Here is a 24,663-nt window from a genome sequence, read left to right on the forward strand (position 1 = left end):
GCAGCTGGAATCTGGGCGCCTGGATGTGCCTCAACTGCGCCCCCTAGAGGATGGCGCCTTCCGCAAATGCGTAGTTCGCTTACCGCTTGAGCCGCCCCTGGCTGTGGGAAGGATTTCCACATTAATGCCTGGGGAGGATTCACGGCTCCCTTGACTTGGGCCCCCCCAGCCTTCCCCACCTCTTGCTTCTCAATGGGATGGGATACTTACTCTGCCCGTACTGCCCGTACTGGTATCCGGCCACGGGGTCCATGCTGTATCCGGTGGTGGTGTAGGTGGGAGGGCAGTAGGACTGGGAAGTGGGGAGGCTGTCCACGGACTTGATGGAGTCGCTCCTCTGGCTGCAGCTGGCCGAGATGGAGTTGGCCGTCTCCAGGCTGCCGTGGAGCGGGGAGATGGAGAAGTCGGCCTGGGGCTGAGGCGGGACCCCGCTGGGGTTGCTCAGGATGCTCATCACCTAAAAAAGAAAGAAGAAGCAAAGTCCAGGCAATGAGAATAAGATGGCAACTATATGGGCCGGGCTGTGGCGCAGCTGGCTAGTAACCAGCTGCAATAAATCACTACTGACCGAGAGGTCATGAGTTCGAAGCCCGGGTCGGGTTAAGCCCCCGACCATTAAATAACCTGGCTTGCTGTTGACCTAGCAGCCCCGAAAGACAGTTGCACCTGTCAATTAGGGAAATTTAGGGACGCTTTATGCGGGAGGCTAATTTACAACACCATAAAACTGCCAGCAAAAACACGAGGAAAAGGAATGAGGAAGTACAGCCACTACTGGACGGTGAAGCAACAGCTCCCCCTGTGGCCGGAATCGTGAAGCTGGAAAAAAATGTCAAAAAAATGCCTCTGAGTCTGTCTAATGTATGTTGTTTGTCTGTTGGCATTGAATGTTTGCCATATATGTATTCATTGTAATCCGCCCTGAGTCCCCTTCGGGGTGAGAAAGAAGGGCGGGATATAAATACTGCAAATAAATAAATAAATAAATAAATATGGCAAATTAATTACAATAATAACGAAATTATAGGCAGAACATTGAGATCAATTGAAAGTAGAGGGAAAAGGTTAGTGGAGGATTACAGTAGATGGAGACCCTGTAGAACAAAAAGAAATTCAGAATTGGATAGGATCAGGGAATTGGATTCAAAGCTGGGCTATAAGACAGGAAATTTTTAGACTGAGGAAAAAAAATTAGAGAACAGGACAGTCCATTTGAGAAGGTGATTAGGAATGTCAGAGTAATTGCAGCGCAGCAGTAGTTGGATGGAATCAGTGGAACGCAGAACGAAGAGACATCAGAGACGTTGGTAAAACTATATACAAAGTTTTACTGACTTTAGTAATAATCAAGACAAACAGACTTGCAGACAATAGACACAGGGCTCTCACTCTAGGCAGACAGAACAGAACTGATGTAATAATCAGTAAAGCATACACACTTGTGTCTGGATACTCCCCAGTTCCAGCCACACATCAAGGTCAACACAGCTTCTCAGCAATTAACTCTTTCCAGACTATGTTACACTCTGGATGATGCAATCAGTATGCAACACTTGCAAGACACAAATTTCATTTAAACACTATCAATACACAAATCCCACATCAACAAGGAAATGTTTGAGAGGGGAAAAGAAGGTGGCAGGAGATCTGTACGAACAAATTATAATGGTAAAAGAAGAAATAATAGAGGAAATTTTCCAAACATGGAGAATGGACATGGAAATTGAGAGGGAAGCTATACAAAGGGAAATAAGTAATATAGCAAAAGAAAAGTACAGTGTATTAAGGGAAGCAAGAAGGAAAATGTTACAAAAATGGTACAGAACTCCTGCACAACTTTCACGTTTTTTTTTAACCAGGGATGAAAGATAGGTGTTGGCACGGTTGTGAACAAAGCGGTTTGTTTAATCACATGATATGGGAGTGTGATCGGGTGCAAGAATACTGGAGAAGGATTGAAGGAGAAATCAATAGAATGCGAAATCTACAAATAGTAATAGTTAATAGAAATGTACTACATGCAAGGATATACAAAAAGAAAAAATGGTTGACAAATGAATAGCATGTGCACAAATTGTTTTAGTGAGGGGTTGGAAAGATAAAACAAAATGGACTCTGACGAATTGGTATAAGTATATAGTTGATACTTGCTGTGCCCGGCCACGCGTTGCTGTGGCGTTGTCTGGTGGTGTTGGTGAGAAATTGTTGAGGTAGTGGTGGTATTGAATGTCTGTTGTATGGTTGTCTTTATGTTTAGTATGCATTTGGTTGTTTGTGTACTGTGAAAGTGGTGAGGGTAGAGGGGGTCTATGTATTTTATAGGCAGTGTGGAAGAGGCCTAAGTGAGGCCTAACTCTGCCTGTCCCCTGGGCTGAGCGGGTTGGTAGGAGACCAAGTGGGCAGAGCTTAGCCTTCTAACTGGCAGCAATTGGACAAAAGCAATTATTCCTCTCCCTCTAATTAGGACTTTATTTTTCTTTTCTTTTTCTTGTACCAACCTAGAGGGTTGCTAGGAGACCAAGTTGGAGGAGCTTAGCCTTCTAACTGGCAGCAATTGGATAAAATTCCTCTCTGTCTAATTAGGACTTTATTTTTCTTTTCTTTTTCTTGTACCAACCTAGAGGCATGGATGAGCGGTTGTGCTGTCAATTTTCAAGGTTGGGGGGCCTTTAGTTTTGTTGTTTTGTCGGTCGCCGGGATTCCATCACTCTTCTATATATATAAAAGAGTGATGGCATCACGGCGACCCACAAAACAACAAAACTACAGGCCCCCCAACCTCGAAATTTGACGACACAACCCATCATCCACGGCTCTAGGTTGATACAACAAAAAAGAAAAAAAAAATAAAGTCCTAATTAGAGAGAGAGGAATAATTGCTTTTATCCAATTGCTGCCAGTTAGAAGGCTAAGCTCCTCCAACTTGGTCTCCTAGCAACCCAATAAAAATAATAAAAAACACTAAAAAAATTAATACAATAAAATACCATAATAACAAAAAGATAACTTACAATAAAATTAATTTAAGAATACAAATAATGTCAAATAAAAATTACACAACAATTTTTAACCAATACAACCACCACTTTGCCACAGCAACGCGTGGCTGGGCACAGCTAGTTATATATAGAGATGTTAAATGTAGAAATCACAAATTGCAAATGGAATAACAGAGATAAAATTGAAAAGGTTGCAATAATCAAGGGGAGGTGGGAACCAGTTTAGAGAACGTACTAAGATGTGGAGTGGAAAAATGAAGATTGAGACTGAGATTTCAAATGTAACTTCTGTAGTTTGTTGTATAAAGTGTATGTACAAGGAGGGGAGTGGGATAAAACGACAAAACAACAATAAAAACAACTTTGGCCAGGAAGGCCTGGGCGACGCCACATGACCTTCCTCCTTGCCCGTAATGCGTTTTTTCTCAGAGCATCGCAGCGCCTCATTCAAAATCGATCACCCCTCTGCTTCCGATAAGTATATTTTCTTAATCGGGCAGGAAATCTGCCCTCCTGTCCATCAGGATGATTGGCATTTTGCGATTTTTCATATTTCAGGACTCACTGGAAAACGAGCCATTGCACTTTGGGCCACCAGGTGGCGCACTTATTTTGCATTGCGCATTGTTGCCCCAGACTCACACTTTTGGTTGCCACAAAAGTGTGAGTGTGCACATATTTCAAATCATTTCTTAAGATATTCTTCCAGTTTGTCCTTCTAGCAACATTTCCTCTCGTCTCTTTCAAAAGGAACGTAAGTTTGTCCATATTTTGTATTTCATTCTAACTTGTCTTTTTTTTCGGGATATCCTCCAGTTTCCACATTTTCGCAAAGGTCATCCTAGTGGCTGTAGCACAATACAGTAGAGTCTCACTTATCCAACACTCGCTTATCCAACGTTCTGGATTATCCAACGCATTTTTGTAGTCAATGTTTTCAATATATCGTGATATTTTGGTGCTAAATTCATAAATACAGTAATTACTACATAGCATTAATGTGTCATGAACTACTTTTTCTGTCAAATTTGTTTTGTAACATGATGTTTTGGTGCTTCATTTGTAAAATCATAACCTAATTTGATGTTTAATAGACTTTTCCTTAATGCCTCCTTATTATCCAACATATTCGCTTATCCAACATTCTGCCAGCCCGTTTATGTTGGATAAGTGAGACTCTACTGTATGTAAATAAAATATCATCATTTTTGTCCAATTTCTTCTCGTTGTCTAAAATTATTTATTAGGAATTGGTGCACTTTTTATTTTTTTACTTTATTTTATTTTATTTTTATTTATTAGACTTGTATACCACTACTCCCAGTTTGGCTCAGAGCGGTTTACAGTAATAGATTAAAACAATACAATTACAGTAGAGTCTCACTTATCCAACATAAACGGGCCGGCAGAATGTTGGATAAGCGAATATGTTGGATAATAAGGAGGCATTAAGGAAAAGCCTATTAAACATCAAATTAGGTTATGATTTTACAAATGAAGCACCAAAACATCATGTTAGACAACAAATTTGGCAGAAAAAGTAGTTCAATACGCAGTAATGCTATGTAGTAATTACTGTATTTATGAATTTAGCACCAAAATATCACGATATATTGAAAACATTGACTCCAAAAATGCGTTGGATGATCCAGAATGTTGGATAAGCAAGTGTTGGATAAGTGAGACTCTACTGTAGCTTTAAAATAACAATAAAAACAATAGAAACAACACACTATCGTCATGCACTTTTTGAATACTCTCCCTGAATGAACTTTTCCCATGCCACCAACTGGCAAACCTTTTGCTCACAATCAAGCTTGTTTTGCACACTTGTTTTTCACGCCACACCATCCCCACAATACACTTCCTACTTGCCGCTTAAACTAATAATAATAATAATAATAATAATAATAATAATAATAATAACAACACTTTATTTATACCCCACCACCACTTGGGGCAGCTTACATGGGGCAAAAGCCCAACAACACAGTCGACCACAACAAACAAACACAAACCCTATCATGTCAGACTACACAGAGAAGCCATTGAAATTCACAAGCATGTGGACAACTTCAACGGAAACCATGAAAATGAACAACATCTGGCTACCAGTATTAAAAAAAACTCAAAAATCAGAACAGTAAATAAATAAGAAGCAACACTCTGAAAACAGAGGAGTTCCAGGGGCAGCTAATGACTCTGAACAAAGGATGCCCCCAGGCAGGATGAAGCTTTTCAATGCTCATTAAGGTGATTAACTACAACATTCACACTGGCCTCCAACTGACAAAGGGTTCTTCTCTCACTCTGGACTTTCCACAGATATATATAAACCTTCCTTGCTTAGTTTCTCCATACCTCACAACCTCTGAGGATGCCTGCCATAGATGTGGGCGAAACGTCAGGAGAGAATGCTTCTGGAACATGGCCATACAGCCCGGAAAACATACAACAGCCCTATAAACATAATTCACAATATAAAAAGACAAAAACAGCAATATATATATATACACACACACACACACACACACACACACACACACACACATACATACACTAGCTGTGCCCGGCCACTCGTTGCTGTGGCAAAGTGGTGGTGGTATTGGTTAAAAATTGTGTAATTTTTATTTGACGTTATTTGTATATTTTTTTAATAAATTTTATTGTAAGTTATCTTTTTATTATATTTTATTTTCTTGTATTAGTTTTAGTTATTTTCTGTTATTATAGTATTTTATTGTATTAATTTTTTAGTGTTTTTAATTATTTTTTATTGGGTTGCTAGGAGACCAAGTTGGAGGAGCTTAGCCTTCTAACTGGCAGCAATTGGATAAAATTCCTCTCTCTCTAATTAGGACTTTATTTTTCTTTTCTTTTTGTTGCATCAACCTAGAGGTGTGGATGATGGGTTGTGTTGTCAAATTTCGAGGTTGGGGGGCCTGTAGTTTTGTTGTTTTGTGGGTCGCCGTGATGCCATCACTCTTTTATATATATAGATAAATGTAATGTGTACAATTAGGACCAAGTTAACAACAAAACCACAGGGCCAAATCACGCCAAATTTGGCCACAAAACCAATCATTTTCCAAGGAGTGACCATTGCAAGGCTATTCGGTGCAATTCAACCAAACCAACAAAAGATTAGCCTTGGTCGAAGGCGGCCAGGCTTTGAAGCAGCAATACTACTCTATTTCAGTGACATCAAACCAATGCTTATTTGTTGACTTATTGAGCAAAATAAATGAAAAATAAGGAGTGATTATGAATGTGAACCTGTGCACGTTGACTGGTGAACTCATTGCACGCCTTTATTGCATATCACTTTTTGCACATCAACCCATGCCCTTATTGCACACCACTCCCTTCCACGTGTTACATGAGAAAACCAGCTCTGGGTCCTTGGGATGTCTAGTTTACCTGGGCCAGGTCCCCACTCACTGAAGTCTCCTTTTTTTCCTCTTTTTTCTCTCTCTGGCGCCTGCCGGAGCACTAACCCAATGACTTACTGGGGAGCCTGGCTTGTTAAAGGTACTTTGGAAAACTATGTCTCTCATGTATATAATTTGCCCCAAACACTCCATGTGTTTTCCTATGTGCTCCTATTTTGCCTATATGTTGTGTCAACCTAATGTTTTATGCTCCTGAGATCCCCATTCCCCGTGTTCCTGAACCCAAAGATGTCTTGCCTCCCACACTATTGTATAGAAACTAAGCTGGGAACTTCCTCATCAAGTTCCCAGTTTCACCTATATTGTTGGACTTTACCTGGACGTTACAACACAATACTTCTATTCAGGTGGGGGAAATCACCTCTCCTTGCCCTTGGGGGAAGAACCAATTTCACCACCCTGCACCTTTGATGAATGGGACCTCTCGCATTGGAAGGAATCAGCATCTCTACAGCCCAAACCCATCCTCTGAAAAACAACAGGAAAAACTCAGCCGCTATCAGGACCTCAAGATTGAACTGCAAAGACTCTGGCAGAAACCAGGGCAGGGGGTCCCGTGGTGATGGGCACACTGGGTGCCGTGCCAAAAGATCTCAGCCGGCATTTGGAAAGAATAGACATTGACAAAATCACGATCTGCCAACTGCAAAAGGCCACCCTGCTGGGATCTGCACGCATCATCCGAAAATACATCACACAGTCCTAGACACTTGGGAAGTGTTTGACTTGTGATTTTGTGATACGAAATCCAGCATGTCTATCTTGTTTGCTGTGTCATAATAAAATAATAATAATGTATTCCCTGGATCACTTGCCCGGGTTTCTGCCAACAGGCTTCTCCCTGGTCTCACTGCCAGGGGTGGCCTCCTCAAATGGGGCCAAGACACTTTGTTTGCACTCGACTTGCACGTTTGCACACTGCCAGTCATTTCACTCTCCCGATCCTTCAGGCATTGGGTTTTTAGCTTAGTGCGAGGAAGTTTGCACTGTTTTGCATCAATATTCTTGAACCGGTTGACTTTTCTGCTCCTACGTATCTCTCCAGAGGAGCCGGAACCGAACCAAATCTCTTTGGCTCCGATGGCCTTAAATGAGGAGAAGACGACGGCGAAGAAGCAGACGGCCGACTCCCCTCCTCTGTTTTATTTTATTTTCCAACCCCATCACATTCTCCCCTCTGGGATTTCATCGCTCCCTCTCATGCTGCAAAAAGAAGGGCAGATTCCCCCCGTCTCCTCTCTCTCCTTTTTTTCAAAAAGAAGAAATGTAATTAATTCTCTCCGATTCTGAGCCTGCCCTCGGGGCTGATGTCCGTGGAAGCTCAAGCCGGGAAATGTGTGCCCTTTACGATAAACGCAGGCGGCTTCGGAATGCCGCGCCCAATTAGGAGAACCAATCTCGGCCATCGATAGCTTTATTTTTAGGTCTGGAGGTTGGGGCCGGCGGGGGGCAGGTGGGTCTCTCTCGGAGAAAGAGGCAGGCTGAGAGCCACCGGGGTCCTGCACGCACATCGGATGGAGGAGAACCCAAAGGCCATCTAGTCTGGCCTCATTCGGCACAGCGAAAGCACCATCTACTCAAATATTCATCTACCTATCTTCTATCCAACCGTCCACCCATCTATCATCTACTCAACCATCCATCCATCGACATACCATCTACTCAAATATTCATCTACCTATCTTCTACCCAACCATCCATCCACCCATCGTCTACTCAATCTTCTATCCACCAATCTATCCACCTATAATCCAATCAACCACCCACCCACCCATCTATCATCTACTCAACCATCCATCCATCGACATACCATCTACCCAAATATTTATCTACCTATCTTCTACCCAACCATCCATCCACCTATCATCTAATCAGTCTTCCATCCACCGATCTAACCACCTATAATCTAATCAACCACCCATCTAATCAACCACCCATCAACCATCCATCCATCGACATACCATCTACTCAAATATTCATCTACCTATCTTCTATCCAACCGTCCACCCATCTATCATCTACTCAACCATCCATCCATCGACATACCATCTACTCAAATATTCATCTACCTATCTTCTACCCAACCATCCATCCACCCATCGTCTACTCAATCTTCTATCCACCAATCTATCCACCTATAATCCAATCAACCACCCACCCACCCATCTATCATCTACTCAACCATCCATCCATCGACATACCATCTACCCAAATATTTATCTACCTATCTTCTACCCAACCATCCATCCACCTATCATCTAATCAGTCTTCCATCCACCGATCTAACCACCTATAATCTAATCAACCACCCATCTAATCAACCACCCATCAACCATCCATCCATCGACATACCATCTACTCAAATATTCATCTACCTATCTTCTATCCAACCGTCCACCCATCTATCATCTACTCAACCATCCATCCATCGACATACCATCTACTCAAATATTCATCTACCTATCTTCTACCCAACCATCCATCCACCTATCATCTACTTAACCATCGATCCTTCTATCCATCCACCTATAATCTAATCAACCACCCACCCACCCATCTATCATCTACTCAACCATCCATCCATCGACATACCATCTACTCAAATGTTCATCTACCTATCTTCTACCCAACCATCCATCCACCTATCATCTACTTAACCATCGATCCTTCTATCCATTCACCTATAATCTAATCAACCATCCACCCATCCATCTATCATCTACCCAACCATCCATCCATTGACATACCATCTACCCAAAGATTTATCTACTTATCTTCTACCCAACCATCCACCCATCGGCCTACCATCTACTCAAATATTCATCTACCTACCTTCTACCCAACCATCCATCCACCTATCATCTACTTAACCATCGATCCTCCTATCCATCCACCTATCATCTACTCAATCTTCCATCCACCGATCTATCCACCTATCATCTAATCAACCACCCACCCACCCATCCACCTATCATCTACTCAACCATCCATCCATTGACATACCATCTACTCAAATATTCATCTACCTATCTTCTACCCAACCACCCACCCATCGGCCTACCATCTACTCAAATATTCATCTCATAGAATCATAGAATCATAGAATAGTAGAGTTGGAAGAGACCTCATGGGCCATCTAGTCCAACCCCCCGCTAAGAAGCAGGAAATCTACCTATCTTCTACCCAACCATCCATCCACCTATCATCTACTCAATCTTCCATCCACCGATCTATCCACCTATAATCTAATCAACCACCCACCCATCCATCTATCATCTACTTAACCATCCATCCATCGACATACCATCTACTCAAATATTCATCTACCTATCTTCTATCCAACCGTCCACCCATCTATCATCTACTTAACCATCCATCCATCGACATACCATCTACTCAAATATTCATCTACCTATCTTCTACCCAAACACCCATCCATCTATCATCTACTTAACCATCCATCCATCGACATACCATCTACTCAAATATTCATCTACCTATCTTCTATCCAACCGTCCACCCATCTATCATCTACTTAACCATCCATCCATTGACATACCATCTACTCAAATATTCATCTACCTATCTTCTACCCAACCATCCACCCATCTATCATCTACTTAACCATCCATCCATCGACATACCATCTACTCAAATATTCATCTACCTATCTTCTACCCAACCATCCACCCACCTATCATCTAATCAGTCTTCCATCCACCAATCTATCCACCTATAATCTAATCAACCACCCACCCACCCATCTATCATCTACTTAACCATCCATCCATCGACATACCATCTACTCAAATATTCATCTACCTATCTTCTATCCAACCGTCCACCCATCTATCTACTTAACCATCCATCCATCGACATACCATCTACTTAAATATTCATCTACCTATCTTCTATCCAACCACCCATCCACCTATCATCTACTTAACCATCGATCCTTCTATCCATCCACTATCATCTACTCAATCTTCCATCCACCGATCTATCCACCTATAATCTAATCAACCATCCACCCATCCATCTATCATCTACTTAACCATCCATCCATCGACATACCATCTACTCAAATATTCATCTATCTTCTACCCAACCATCCATCCACCTATCACCTACTTAACCATTGATCCTTCTATCCATCCACCCATCATATACTCAATCCACCGATCATCTACTCAATCTTCCATCCACCGATCTATCCACCTATAACCTAATCAACCACCCATCCATCCATCTATCATCTACTTAACCATCCATCCATCGACATACCATCTACTCAAATATTCATCTACCTATCTTCTACCCAATCACCCATCCACCTATCATCTACTTAACCATCGATCCTTCTATCCATCCACCTATCATCTACTCAATCTTCCATCCACCCATCTATCCACCTAAAATCAACCACCCACCCATCCATCCATCTATCATCTACTTAACCATCCATTCATCAACATACCATCTACTCATTCATCTACCTATCTTCTACCCAGCCATCCATCCACCTATCATCTACTCAATCTTCCATCCACCGATCTATCCACCTATAATCTAATCAACCACCCACCCATCCATCTATCATCTACTCAACCATCCATCATTGACATACTGTCTACTCAAATATTCATCTACCTATCTTCTACCCAACCATCCATCCACCTATCATCTACTTAACCATTGATCCTTAAATTAGCCTTTTGGGCCTCAACATCCTGCCGTTGGCTAAAGTCGGGTCTGATTCTTTCTACCTGTCCTGTTTCGATGCCTGGTGACATCCAGCTTGGTCTATCGGCCACCCATTGATCTAGGATTGACACCTGTCCCTCATATCTACCTATCTACCATTCAACATATCTAACTACCCCACATCTACTCTACCATCCATCATCTAGCTACCCCATCATTCACCATCCACCCATCCCTCATCTACTCTACCATCCATTAGCTATATACCTTGTCTTTCAACATCCATCCATCCCACATCTACTCTACGATCCATTCACTCATCATCTAACTACCCAACCATCCAACATCCATTGATTCCTCATCTACTCTATCCATCATCTATTTACCCTTCCAACATCCATCCATCCATCCATCCCTCATCTACTCTATCATTCATTCATCCACTATCTCTCAACTCTACCATTCCTCATATAGCTACCCTACCATCCAACATCCACCTATCCCTCATCTACTCTATCATTCATCCATTCATTCTTGCTCTCTCTCTACTCTACCATCTCTCAATTCTACCATCCATCCATCATCTACCCTTCCATCCAACATCCATCCCTCCCTCCCTCATCTACTCTACCACCCATATAACCCTCCTTTATCTACGCTACCATTCACCCATTCATTCATCCACTGTCTCTCTATTCTCTCATCCATCCATCCACCCATCTCTACTTCATCTACTTTACCATCCATCCATCATCTTATCTTCCTGTCCATCCACCCATCCATCCCTCTTCTACTCTACTACCCATCCCTCCTTTATCTACTCTACCATCTATTCATCATCTATCTACCTTTCCATCCAACATCCATCCAGATTAAGGACAGATGAATGGATGTTGGGAGGAAGGGTGGACAGATGATGGAGGGATAGTACAGTAGATGAAGAAGAGATGGATGGATGGTAGAGTAGATGGATGGATGGATGTTGGATGGAGATGATGGATGGATGGTAGAGTAGATGGAGGGGTGGATGGATGAAGGATGGTGGATGAATGCATGGATGCTCTATCTAAAAATGAAGGAGACCTTTCTGTTGGGAAGAGCCTTTCAGGAGTGCAGATCATCTCCATCTTGGGAGTGCTTTGGCTATGACTTGGTGCCTGGCAAGGGGTTAGAGCGGGCCTGGGCTAACTTCGGCCCTCCCTCCAGGTGTTTTGGACTTCAACTCCTGGATGTTGGATGGAGATGGTGGATGTTGGATGGAGATGATGGATATTGGATGGAGATGATGGATATTGGATGGAGATGATGGATATTGGATGGACATGATGGATGTTGGATGGACATGATGGATCAATGGTAGATGAAGGAGGGATGGATAGATGGATGTTGGATGGAGATGATGGATATTGGATGGAGATGATGGATATTGGATGGACATGATGGATGTTGGATGGACATGATGGATGTTGGATGGACATGATGGATCAATGGTAGATGAAGGAGGGATGGATAGATGGATGTTGGATGGAGATGATAGATGTTGGATGGAGATGATGGATGTTGGATGGACATGATATATGTTGGATGGACATGATGGCTTGATGGTAGAGTAGATGACGGAGGGATGGATGGATGGATGGATGGATGGATGTTGGATGGAAAGAATGGATGTTGGATGGACATGATGGCTTGATGGTAGAGTAGATGAGGGATGGATAGATGGATGTTGGATGGAGATGATGGATGTTGGATGGACATGATATATGTTGGATGGACATGATGGCTTGATGGTAGAGTAGATGACGGAGGGATGGATGGATGGATGGATGGATGGATGTTGGATGGAAAGAATGGATGTTGGATGGACATGATGGCTTGATGGTAGAGTAGATGAGGGATGGATAGATGGATGTTGGATGGAGATGATGGATGTTGGATGGACATGATATATGTTGGATGGACATGATGGCTTGATGGTAGAGTAGATGACGGAGGGATGGATGGATGGATGGATGGATGGATGTTGGATGGAAAGAATGGATGTTGGATGGACATGATGGCTTGATGGTAGAGTAGATGAGGGATGGATAGATGGATGTTGGATGGAGATGATGGATGTTGGATGGACATGATATATGTTGGATGGACATGATGGCTTGATGGTAGAGTAGATGACGGAGGGATGGATGGATGGATGGATGGATGGATGGATGGATGTTGGATGGAAAGAATGGATGTTGGATGGACATGATGGCTTGATGGTAGAGTAGATGAGGGATGGATAGATGGATGTTGGATGGAGATGATGGATGTTGGATGGACATGATATATGTTGGATGGACATATATGTCCATATGTGTCCATCCATCGATGGTAGATGAAGGAGGGAGGGATGGATGTTGGATAGCAGGGTAGACACATTATGGGAGTTGAATTGTGGGAGTTGAAGTTCAAAACAACTGGAGGAAGGGTGAAGTTGGGTTAGAGTAGATGAAGGAGGGATGGATGGATGGATGGATGTTGGATAGAAGGGTAGACACATTATGGGAGCTGAATTGTGGGAGCTGAAGTCCAGAACACCTGGAGGGAGGGTGAAGTTGGGTTAGAGATGATGGATGGATGGTAGAGTAGATGGATGGAGGGATGGATGTTGGATAGAAGAGCAGGCAGATGATGGGAGCTGAATTGTGAGAGTTGAAGTTCAAAACACCTGGAGCGAGGGTGAAGTTGGGTTAGAGATGATGGATGGATGGTAGGGTAGATGAAGGAGCGATGGATGTTGCATAGAAGAGTAGGCAGATGATGGGAACTGAATTGTGGGAGTTGACATCCAAAACAACTGGAGGGGGGGTGAAGTTGGGTTAGAGATGATGGATGGATGGTAGAGTGGACGAAGGAGGGATGGATAGATGAATGATGGATGGAGATGATGGATGTTGGATGGAGATCTGGATGTTGGATGGACATGATGGATCGATGGTAGATGAAGGAGGGATGGATAGATGGATGTTGGATGGAGATGTTGGATGTTGGATGGAGATGATGGATGTTGGATGGAGATGATGGATATTGGATGGAGATGATGGATGTTGGATGGACATGATGGATCGATGGTAGATGAAGGAGGGATGATAGATGGATGTTGGATGGAGATGATGGATGTTGGATGGAGATGATGGATGTTGGATGGAGATGATGGATGTTGGATGGACATGATATATGTTGGATGGACATATAGGTCCATATGTGTCCATCCATCAATGGTAGAGTAGATGAAGGAGGGATGGATGGATGTTGGATAGAAGGGTAGACACATTATGGGAGTTGAAGTCCAAAACAACTGGAGGGACTTCAGATGAAGGAGGGATGGATGGATGTTGGATAGAAGAGTACGCAGATGATGGGAGCTGAATTGTGGGAGTTGAAGTCCCAAACACCTGGTGGTGGGGCTGAAGTTGGGTTAGAGATGATGGATGGATGGTAGAGTAGACGAAGGAGGGATGGATAGATGAATGTTGGATGGAGATGTGGATGTTGGATGGACATGATGGATCGATGGTAGAGTAGATGAAGGAGGGATGGGTGGATGGATGGATGTTGGATAGTAGAGTAGGCAGATGATGGGAGCTGAATTGTGGGAGTTGAAGTCCAAAACACCTGGAGGGAGGGTGAAGTTGGGTTAGAGATGATGGATGGATGGTAGAGTAGACGAAGGAGGGATGGATAGATGGATGGATGGATGTTGGATAGTAGAGTAGGCAGATGATGGGAGCTGAATTGTGGGAGTTGAAGTCCAAAACACCTGGAGGGGGGTGAAGTTGGGTTAGAGATGATGGATGGATGGTAGAGTAGATGGATGGATGGATGGATGTTGGATAGAAGAGTAGACACATTATGGGAGTTGAATTGTGGGAGTGAAGTTGGGTTAGAGATGATGGATGGATGGTAGAGTAGATGAAGGAGGGATGGATAGATGGATGGATGGATGTTGGATAGAAGGGTAGGCAGATGATGGGAGCTGAATTGTGGGAGTTGAAGTCCAAAACACCTGGAGGGAGGGTGAAGTTGGGTTAGAGATGATGGATGGATGGTAGAGTAGATGGATGGATGGATGGATGTTGGATAGAAGAGTAGACACATTATGGGAGTTGAATTGTGGGAGTGAAGTTGGGTTAGAGATGATGGATGGATGGTAGAGTAGATGAAGGAGGGATGGATAGATGAATGTTGGATGGAGATGTGGATGTTGGATGGACATGATGGATCGATGGTAGAGTAGATGAAGGAGGGATGGGTGGATGGATGGATGTTGGATAGTAGAGTAGGCAGATGATGGGAGCTGAATTGTGGGAGTTGAAGTCCAAAACACCTGGAGGGAGGGTGAAGTTGGGTTAGAGATGATGGATGGATGGTAGAGTAGATGGATGGATGGATGGATGTTGGATAGAAGAGTAGACACATTATGGGAGTTGAATTGTGGGAGTGAAGTTGGGTTAGAGATGATGGATGGATGGTAGAGTAGATGAAGGAGGGATGGATAGATGGATGGATGGATGTTGGATAGAAGGGTAGGCAGATGATGGGAGCTGAATTGTGGGAGTTGAAGTCCAAAACACCTGGAGGGAGGGTGAAGTTGGGTTAGAGATGATGGATGGATGGTAGAGTAGATGGATGGATGGATGGATGTTGGATAGAAGAGTAGACATATTATGGGAGTTGAATTGTGGGAGTGAAGTTGGGTTAGAGATGATGGATGGATGGTAGAGTAGATGAAGGAGGGATGGATAGATGAATGTTGGATGGAGATGTGGATGTTGGATGGACATGATGGATCGATGGTAGAGTAGATGAAGGAGGGATGGGTGGATGGATGGATGTTGGATAGTAGAGTAGGCAGATGATGGGAGCTGAATTGTGGGAGTTGAAGTCCAAAACACCTGGAGGGAGGGTGAAGCTGGGTTAGAGATGATGGATGGATGGTAGAGTAGATGGATGGATGGATGGATGTTGGATAGAAGAGTAGACACATTATGGGAGTTGAATTGTGGGAGTGAAGTTGGGTTAGAGATGATGGATGGATGGTAGAGTAGATGAAGGAGGGATGGATAGATGGATGGATGGATGTTGGATAGAAGGGTAGGCAGATGATAGGAGCTGAATTGTGGGAGTTGAAGTCCAAAACACCTGGAGGGAGGGCTGAAGTTGGGTTAGAGATGATGGATGGATGGTAGAGTAGACGAAGGAGGGATGGATAGATGAATGTTGGATGGAGATGTGGATGTTGGATGGACATGATGGATGGATGGTAGAGTAGATGAAGGAGGGATGGGTGGATGGATGGATGTTGGATAGTAGAGTAGGCAGATGATGGGAGCTGAATTGTGGGAGTTGAAGTCCAAAACACCTGGAGGGAGGGTGAAGTTGGGTTAGAGATGATGGATGGATGGTAGAGTAGATGGATGGATGGATGTTGGATAGAAGAGTAGACACATTATGGGAGTTGAATTGTGGGAGTGAAGTTGGGTTAGAGATGATGGATGGATGGTAGAGTAGATGAAGGAGGGATGGATAGAGGGATGGATGGATGTTGGATAGAAGGGTAGGCAGATGATGGGAGCTGAATTGTGGGAGTTGAAGTCCAAAACACCTGGAGGGAGGGCTGAAGTTGGGTTAGAGATGATGGATGGATGGTAGAGTAGACGAAGGAGGGATGGATAGATGAATGTTGGATGGAGATGTGGATGTTGGATGGACATGATGGATGGATGGTAGAGTAGATGAAGGAGGGATGGGTGGATGGATGGATGTTGGATAGTAGAGTAGGCAGATGATGGGAGCTGAATTGTGGGAGTTGAAGTCCAAAACACCTGGTGGTGGGGCTGAAGTTGGGTTAGAGATGATGGATGGATGGTAGAGTAGACGAAGGAGGGATGGATAGATGAATGTTGGATGGAGATGTGGATGTTGGATGGACATGATGGATCGATGGTAGAGTAGATGAAGGAGGGATGGTGGATGGATGGATGTTGGATAGAAGGGTAGGCAGATGATGGGAGCTGAATTGTGGGAGTTGAAGTCCAAAACACCTGGAGGGAGGGTGAAGTTGGGTTAGAGATGAAATGCCCCTTCTGTCTCGGTGGTTCCGGACTCTGGTTTTACCCCGAAAAGCCATCTCCTTGAGTGGGGACCCCAACGGTTCGACCTCTGCTCCGCTCGCACGCTCTCCGCTCGCCGTATTCTCAATATTTGCCGAAGCTCGGCTGGAATTAGATGGCGGGGGAGGAATAATCAGGAGGCGCCGGAGCGTTTCCGATTCCCCCGAAAGAAACCCTCTCGTCGGAATCCCTCGGCGAAGAGCGGATCTCGGTGTCATTAAAAGGGATTCTTCCCTTCCCGCCCGGCACTACATTCCCTAATCCCCGGAGAATATTCAAGGGACGGTTTCCCTCCGCACCTCACTTAATATTTCCAATCTCGGCGCCGAGTTCCTTAAACCCCAATTTATCCCTCGCTCAGCTGCAAAGTAAACGGCCTCCTCCTCCTCCTTCCCGACGCCTTAATACCTTCTGCATAATCATCGGAGAGTCTGATTCTTTTTTCAATGCCATCTCCATAAGGGAGACTCGTCGGGAAAGCACACGCCGGGCCTGCCTCGGTTTCCCCAACCAAACTGGGAAAAGTTTCTTTCTTGGACTACGGGTCCCAGTATCCCCCAACAAGCATTATTACGGGATGTTCCCATAGGAAGGGAACCTATCTTGAGAGGCAGGGCCTTCTCGGTGTCGGCTCCTTTTCCGCAAAATTAGATTGGCGGGATTTTCAGCACCCAAGAGCTTTAACTTCCTTGAGAATGGGAGTTTTCAGGGAGATGGTATTGAACTAGACGTTTCTTTAACTACTCCTGCTTCCGGTTTTAATGTTATTGATAGTTCGCTTACTTTGTAACATTATTGATAATTCACCGACTTTACAACATCATGGATAGTTTACTTTGTATTGTTATTGATATTACTTAATAATATTATTAATGATAGTTTACTTTGTAACGTTATTGACAGTTCACTGACTTTGTAATGTTATTGATAGTTCACTTACTTTTTATTGTTATTGATAGTTTACTTTGTAACATTATTGATAGTTCACTTACTTTGTAATGTTATTAATAGTTCACTGAGTTTGTAACGTTATTGATAGTTCACTGACTTTGTAACGTTATTGATAGTTCACTTACTTTTTATTGTTATTGATAGTTTACTTTGTAATATTATTGATAGTTCACTTTGTATTGTTATTAATAGTTTACTTTGTAACATTATTGATAGTTCACTTTGTATTGTTATTAATAGTTTACTTTGTAACATTATTGATAGTGAACTTACTTTGTATTGTTATTGATAGTTTATTTTGTAACATTATTGATAGTTCACTAACTTTGTATTGTTATTGATAGTTTACTTTGTAACATTATTGATAGTTCACTTTGTATTGTTATTGATAGTTTACTTTGTAACATTATTGATAGAGGTAGCTAAGTAGAGAAGTAGATAGATAGATAGAGTGATAGTGATAGAGCGATACAAGTAGATAAGTAGATAAGTAGATAGATAGAGCGATAGAAGTAGATAAGTAGAGAAGTAGATAGAGTAGATAGAGCGACAGAGTGATAGAGCGATAGAGGTAGCTAAGTAGAGAAGTAGATAGAGTAGATAGAGCAATAGAGCGATAGAAGTAGATAAGTAGAGAAGTAGATAGAGTAGATAGAGCGATAGAGCGATAGAGTGATAGAGGTAGCTAAGTAGAGAAGAAGATAGAGTAGATAGAGCGATAGAGTGAAAGAGCGATAGAGGTAGCTAAGTAGAGAAGAAGATAGAGTAGATAGAGCGATAGATAGAGCGATAGAGGTAGCTAAGTAGAGAAGTAGATAGAGTAGATAGAGCGATAGAGTGATAGAGGTAGCTAAGTAGAGAAGTAGATAGAGTAGATAGAGCAATAGAGCGATAGAAGTAGCTAAGTAGAGAAGTAGATAGAGTAGATAGAGCGATAGAGCGATAGAGTTAGCTAAGTAGAGAAGTAGATAGAGTAGATAGAGCGATAGAGGTAACTAAGTAGAGAAGTAGATAGAGCAATAGAGCGATAGAAGTAGATAAGTAGAGAAGTAGATAGAGTAGATAGAGCAATAGAGCGATAGAGCGATAGAGGTAGAGGTAGCTAAGTAGAGAAGAAGATAGAGTAGATAGAGCGATAGAGTGATAGAGCGATAGAGGTAGCTAAGTAGAGAAGAAGATAGATAGAGCAATAGAGCGATAGAAGTAGATAAGTAGAGAAGTAGATAGAGTAGATAGAGCGATAGAGCGATAGAGCGATAGAGGTAGCTAAGTAGAGAAGAAGATAGAGTAGATAGAGCGGTAGAGTGATAGAGCGATAGAGGTAGCTAAGTAGAGAAGAAGATAGAGTAGATAGAGCGACAGAGTGATAGAGCGATAGAGGTAGCTAAGTAGAGAAGAAGATAGAGTAGATAGAGCGATAGAGTGATAGAGCAATAGAGGTAGCTAAGTAGAGAAGAAGATAGAGTAGATAGAGCGATAGAGTGATAGAGCGATAGAGGTAGCTAAGTAGAGAAGTAGATAGATAGAGCAATAGAGCGATAGAAGTAGATAAGTAGAGAAGTAGATAGATAGAGCAATAGAGCGATAGAGCGATAGAGGTAGCTAAGTAGAGAAGTAGATAGATAGAGCAATAGAGCGATAGAAGTAGATAAGTAGAGAAGTAGATAGAGTAGATAGAGCAATAGAGCGATAGAGCGATAGAGGTAGAGGTAGCTAAGTAGAGAAGAAGATAGAGTAGATAGAGCGATAGAGTGATAGAGCGATAGAGGTAGCTAAGTAGAGAAGAAGATAGATAGAGCAATAGAGCGATAGAAGTAGATAAGTAGAGAAGTAGATAGAGTAGATAGAGCAATAGAGCGATAGAAGTAGATAAGTAGAGAAGAAGATAGAGTAGATAGAGCGATAGAGTGATAGAGCGATAGAGGTAGCTAAGTAGAGAAGAAGATAGAGTAGATAGAGCGATAGAGTGATAGAGCGATAGAGGTAGCTAAGTAGAGAAGAAGATAGAGTAGATAGAGCGACAGAGTGATAGAGGTAGCTAAGTAGAGAAGTAGATAGAGCAATAGAGCGATAGAAGTAAATAAGTAGAGAAGTAGATAGAGTAGATAGAGCGACAGAGTGATAGAGCGATAGAGGTAGCTAAGTAGAGAAGTAGATAGAGTAGATAGAGCGATAGAGCGATAGAGGTAGCTAAGTAGAGAAGTAGATAGATAGAGCAATAGAGCAATAGAAGTAGATAAGTAGAGAAGTAGATAGAGTAGATAGAGCGATAGAGCGATAGAGCGATAGAGGTAGCTAAGTAGAGAAGAAGATAGAGTAGATAGAGCGATAGAGTGATAGAGCGATAGAGGTAGCTAAGTAGAGAAGTAGATAGAGTAGATAGAGCGATAGAGTGATAGAGCGATAGAGGTAGCTAAGTAAAGTAGATAGAGTAGATAGAGCGATAGAGTGATAGAGGTAGCTAAGTAGAGAAGTAGATAGAGCAATAGAGCGATAGAAGTAGATAAGTAGAGAAGTAGATAGAGTAGATAGAGCAATAGAGCTATAGAGCGATAGAGGTAGCTAAGTAGAGAAGATGATAGAGTAGATAGAGCGATAGAGAGATAGAGCGATAGAGGTAGCTAAGTAGAGAAGTAGATAGAGTAGATAGAGCGATAGAGTGATAGAGCGATAGAGGTAGCTAAGTAAAGTAGATAGAGTAGATAGAGCGATAGAGTGATAGAGGTAGCTAAGTAGAGAAGTAGATAGAGCAATAGAGCGATAGAAGTAGATAAGTAGAGAAGTAGATAGAGTAGATAGAGCAATAGAGCGATAGAGCGATAGAGGTAGCTAAGTAGAGAAGATGATAGAGTAGATAGAGCGATAGAGAGATAGAGCGATAGAGGTAGCTAAGTAGAGAAGTAGATAGAGTAGATAGAGCGATAGAGTGATAGAGGTAGCTAAGTAGAGAAGTAGAGTAGATAGAGCAATAGAGCGATAGAAGTAAATAAGTAGAGAAGTAGAGTAGATAGAGCGATAGAGTGATAGAGCGACAGAAGTAGATAAGTAGAGAAGTAGATAGAGTAGATAGAGCTATAGAGCGATAGAGCGATAGAGGTAGCTAAGTAGAGAAGTAGATAGAGCAATAGAGTGATAGAGCGATAGAAGTAGATAAGTAGAGAAGTAGATAGAGTAGATAGAGCGATAGAGTGATAGAGGTAGCTAAGTAGAGAAGTAGATAGAGTAGATAGAGCAATAGAGCGATAGAAGTAGATAAGTAGAGAAGTAGATAGAGTAGATAGAGCTATAGAGCAATAGAGCGATAGAGGTAGCTAAGTAGAGAAGTAGATAGAGCAATAGAGTGATAGAGCGATAGAAGTAGATAAGTAGAGAAGTAGATAGAGCGATAGAGTGATAGAGCGATAGAAGTAAATAAGTAGAGAAGTAGATAGATAGAGTAGATAGAGCGATAGCGATAGAAGTAGATAAGTAGAGAAGTAGATAGAGTAGACAGAGCGATAGAGCGATAGAGGTAGTTAAGTAGAGAAGTAGCTAGAGCGATAGAGTGATAGAGCGATAGAAGTAGATAAGTAGGTAAGTAGAGAAGTAGATAGAGTAGATAGAGCGATAGAGCGATAGAGGTAGATAAGTAGAGAAGTAAATAGAGCGATAGAGTGATAGAAGTAGCTAAGTATAGAAGTAGAGATAGAGTAGATAGAGCGATAGAGTGATAGAGCGATAGAAGTAGAGAAGTAGAGAAGTAGATAGAGTAGATGGAGCAATAGAGTGATAGAGTGATAGAAGTAGATAAGTAGAGAAGTAGAGATAGAATAGATAGAGTGATAGAGTGATAGAGCGATAGAAGTAGATAAGTATATAGAGATAGAGTGATAGAGTGATATGCACATTAAATTTATATATATATGTAGATATGTATATATACACACAGCCCATTCGCTTCACTGACCAAGAAACCTCTAAAGATGCAGGCGACACGTCAGGAGAGAATGCTACTGGAACATGCCCGTACAGCCCCAAAAGCTCACAGCAAGCCACGAAAGCCTTCGCCAACACACCTAGCCGAGATGTGCCTCTTTCTCTGCTCTTCCTTTCCTATCGCGACCCCCTGCGGAGACCGGTAATGGAGTCGGGGTGCCGGTTCATTGCTTCCAAACAAGATTTGGAGAGGCCCTTTGAGCCTCTCGCTGTCGCCTTTCTTCCTCTGCCGGGGATGGAGGCGAAGAGCATCTCGAGCGGCGGAGAGTACAAAGGGCGCTGTCGAGCGGCCTCTATCCCAGCCCCGGGCGAAGCTCCTTGGCTGGCTGATAGTCGGTCTCACCCCCTATCTGCCGGGAAGCTCTGGCTCATCGGCCCCCCTTGTTCCCTCTGATCCAGTGGGCCCCGCTCTCGGTTAAAAGTCCGGCTTAAGGACGGGTAAGAGGCACCCGTTACGCCAACGCCTCCGGGCCCTCTTGGCCGGGGATATAGAACCACATTGGGAGATGAAATACGGGCGATAACGTCCGCCTGACGGCGCATCTCGCAATCACGGAGAAGAAAGAAAGAAAGAAGGAGAGAAATGTCGACGCAGTTGCGCAGCGCCGCGTTAAATATTTCGATATCGATATTGCTGTTATCATATATAATTGTGTTTGGATTGTGATGTGTTTTGATCTTCTGATGAACTGTATTAAGTATGTATTCTTACTTTGTTTTATTGTAGCCCCGTGTTAACCGCGGAGAAGAAAGAAAGAAGGAGAGAAATGTCGACGCAGTTGCGCCGCGCCGCGTTAAATACTTCGATATCGATATTGCTGTTATCATCTATAATTGTGTTTGGATTGTGATGTGTTTTGATCTTCTGATGAACTGTATTAAGTATGTATTCTTATTTTGTTTTATTGTAGCCCCGTGTTAACCGCGGAGAAGAAAGAAAGAAAGAGAGAAATGTCGACGCAGTTGCGCAGCGCCGCGTTAAATATTTCGATATCGATATTGCTGTTATCATCTATAATTGTGTTTGGATTGTGATGTGTTTTGATCTTCTGATGAACTGTATTAAGTATGTATTCTTATTTTGTTTTATTGTAGCCCCGTGTTAACCGCGGAGAAGAAAGAAAGAAGGAGAGAAATGTCGACGCAGTTGCGCCGCGCCGCGTTAAATATTTCGATATCGATATTGCTGTTATCATATATAATTGTGTTTGGATTGTGATGTGTTTTGATCTTCTGATGAACTGTATTAAGTATGTATTCTTACTTTGTTTTATTGTAGCCCCGTGTTAACCGCGGAGAAGAAAGAAAGAAAGAGAGAAATGTCGACGCAGTTGCGCAGCGCCGCGTTAAATATTTCGATATCGATATTGCTGTTATCATCTATAATTGTGTTTTGATTGTGATGTGTTTTGATCTTCTGATGAACTGTATTAAGTATGTATTCTTATTTCGTTTTATTGTAGCTCCATGTTAACCACCCCAAATCCCTTTGAGGAGATGGAGGCAGGGTACAAAAATATAATAATAATAATAATAATAATAATAATAATAATAATAATAATAATAATAATAAGCAAGCCATCAGAACAAATGCAATCAAGGCCAAGATCGAAAAATCAGCTGATGACCCAAAGTGCAGACTGTGCGAGGAAACCGACGAAACCATTGATCATATCCTCAGCTGCTGTAAGAAAATCGCACAGACAGACTACAAACAGAGGCACAACTATGTGGCACAAATGATTCATTTGAACTTATGCCTCAAGTACCACCTCCCAGCAGGAAAGAACTGGTGGGATCACAAACCTGCAAAAGTCTTGGAAAATGAGCATGCAAAGATACTGTGGGACTTCCGAATCCAGACTGACAAAGTTCTGGAACACAACACACCAGACATCACAGTTGTGGAAAAGAACAAGGTTTGGATCATTGATGTTGCCATCCCAGGTGACAGTCGCATTGACGACAAACAACAGGAAAAACTCAGCCGCTACCAAGACCTCAAGATTGAACTTCAAAGACTCTGGCAGAAACCAGTGCAGGTGGTCCCCGTGGTGATGGGCACATTGGGTGCCGTGCCAAAAGATCTCAGCCGGCATTTGGAAACAATAGACATTGACAAAATTACGATCTGTCAACTGCAAAAGGCCACCTTGCTGGGATCTGCGCGCATCATCCGAAAATACTTCACACAGTCCTAGACACTTGGGAAGTGTTCGACTTGTGGTTTTGCGAAACGAAATCCAGCATGTCTATCTTGTTTGCTGTGTCATACAACGTCGTTGTGTCAATAATAATAATAATAATAATAATAATAATTATTATTATTATTATTATTACAGTAGAGCCTCACTTATCCAACATTCGCTTATCCAACGTTCTGGATTATCCAAGCGATTTTTGTAGTCAATGTTTTCAATACATTGT

General features: G+C 42.5%; 1 protein-coding gene across 7 annotated transcripts in view; it reads right to left on the reverse strand.

Annotated features, from left to right (window-relative positions):
- Positions 1 to 24,663, reverse strand: part of pax7 (paired box 7) — a 250,119-nt gene that overhangs the window by 14,933 nt on the left and 210,523 nt on the right. For all 7 annotated transcript variants that reach the window (XM_062965876.1, XM_062965877.1, XM_062965874.1 and 4 more), the window contains exon 8: positions 211 to 457. In XM_062965876.1, the coding sequence (XP_062821946.1) occupies positions 211 to 457 (247 nt within the window). The remainder of the gene's footprint in view (positions 1 to 210; positions 458 to 24,663) is intronic.

This window comes from Anolis carolinensis, unplaced genomic scaffold (assembly GCF_035594765.1).
Source record: "Anolis carolinensis isolate JA03-04 unplaced genomic scaffold, rAnoCar3.1.pri scaffold_15, whole genome shotgun sequence".
In the NCBI taxonomy this organism is placed as follows: Eukaryota; Metazoa; Chordata; class Lepidosauria; order Squamata; family Dactyloidae; genus Anolis; species Anolis carolinensis.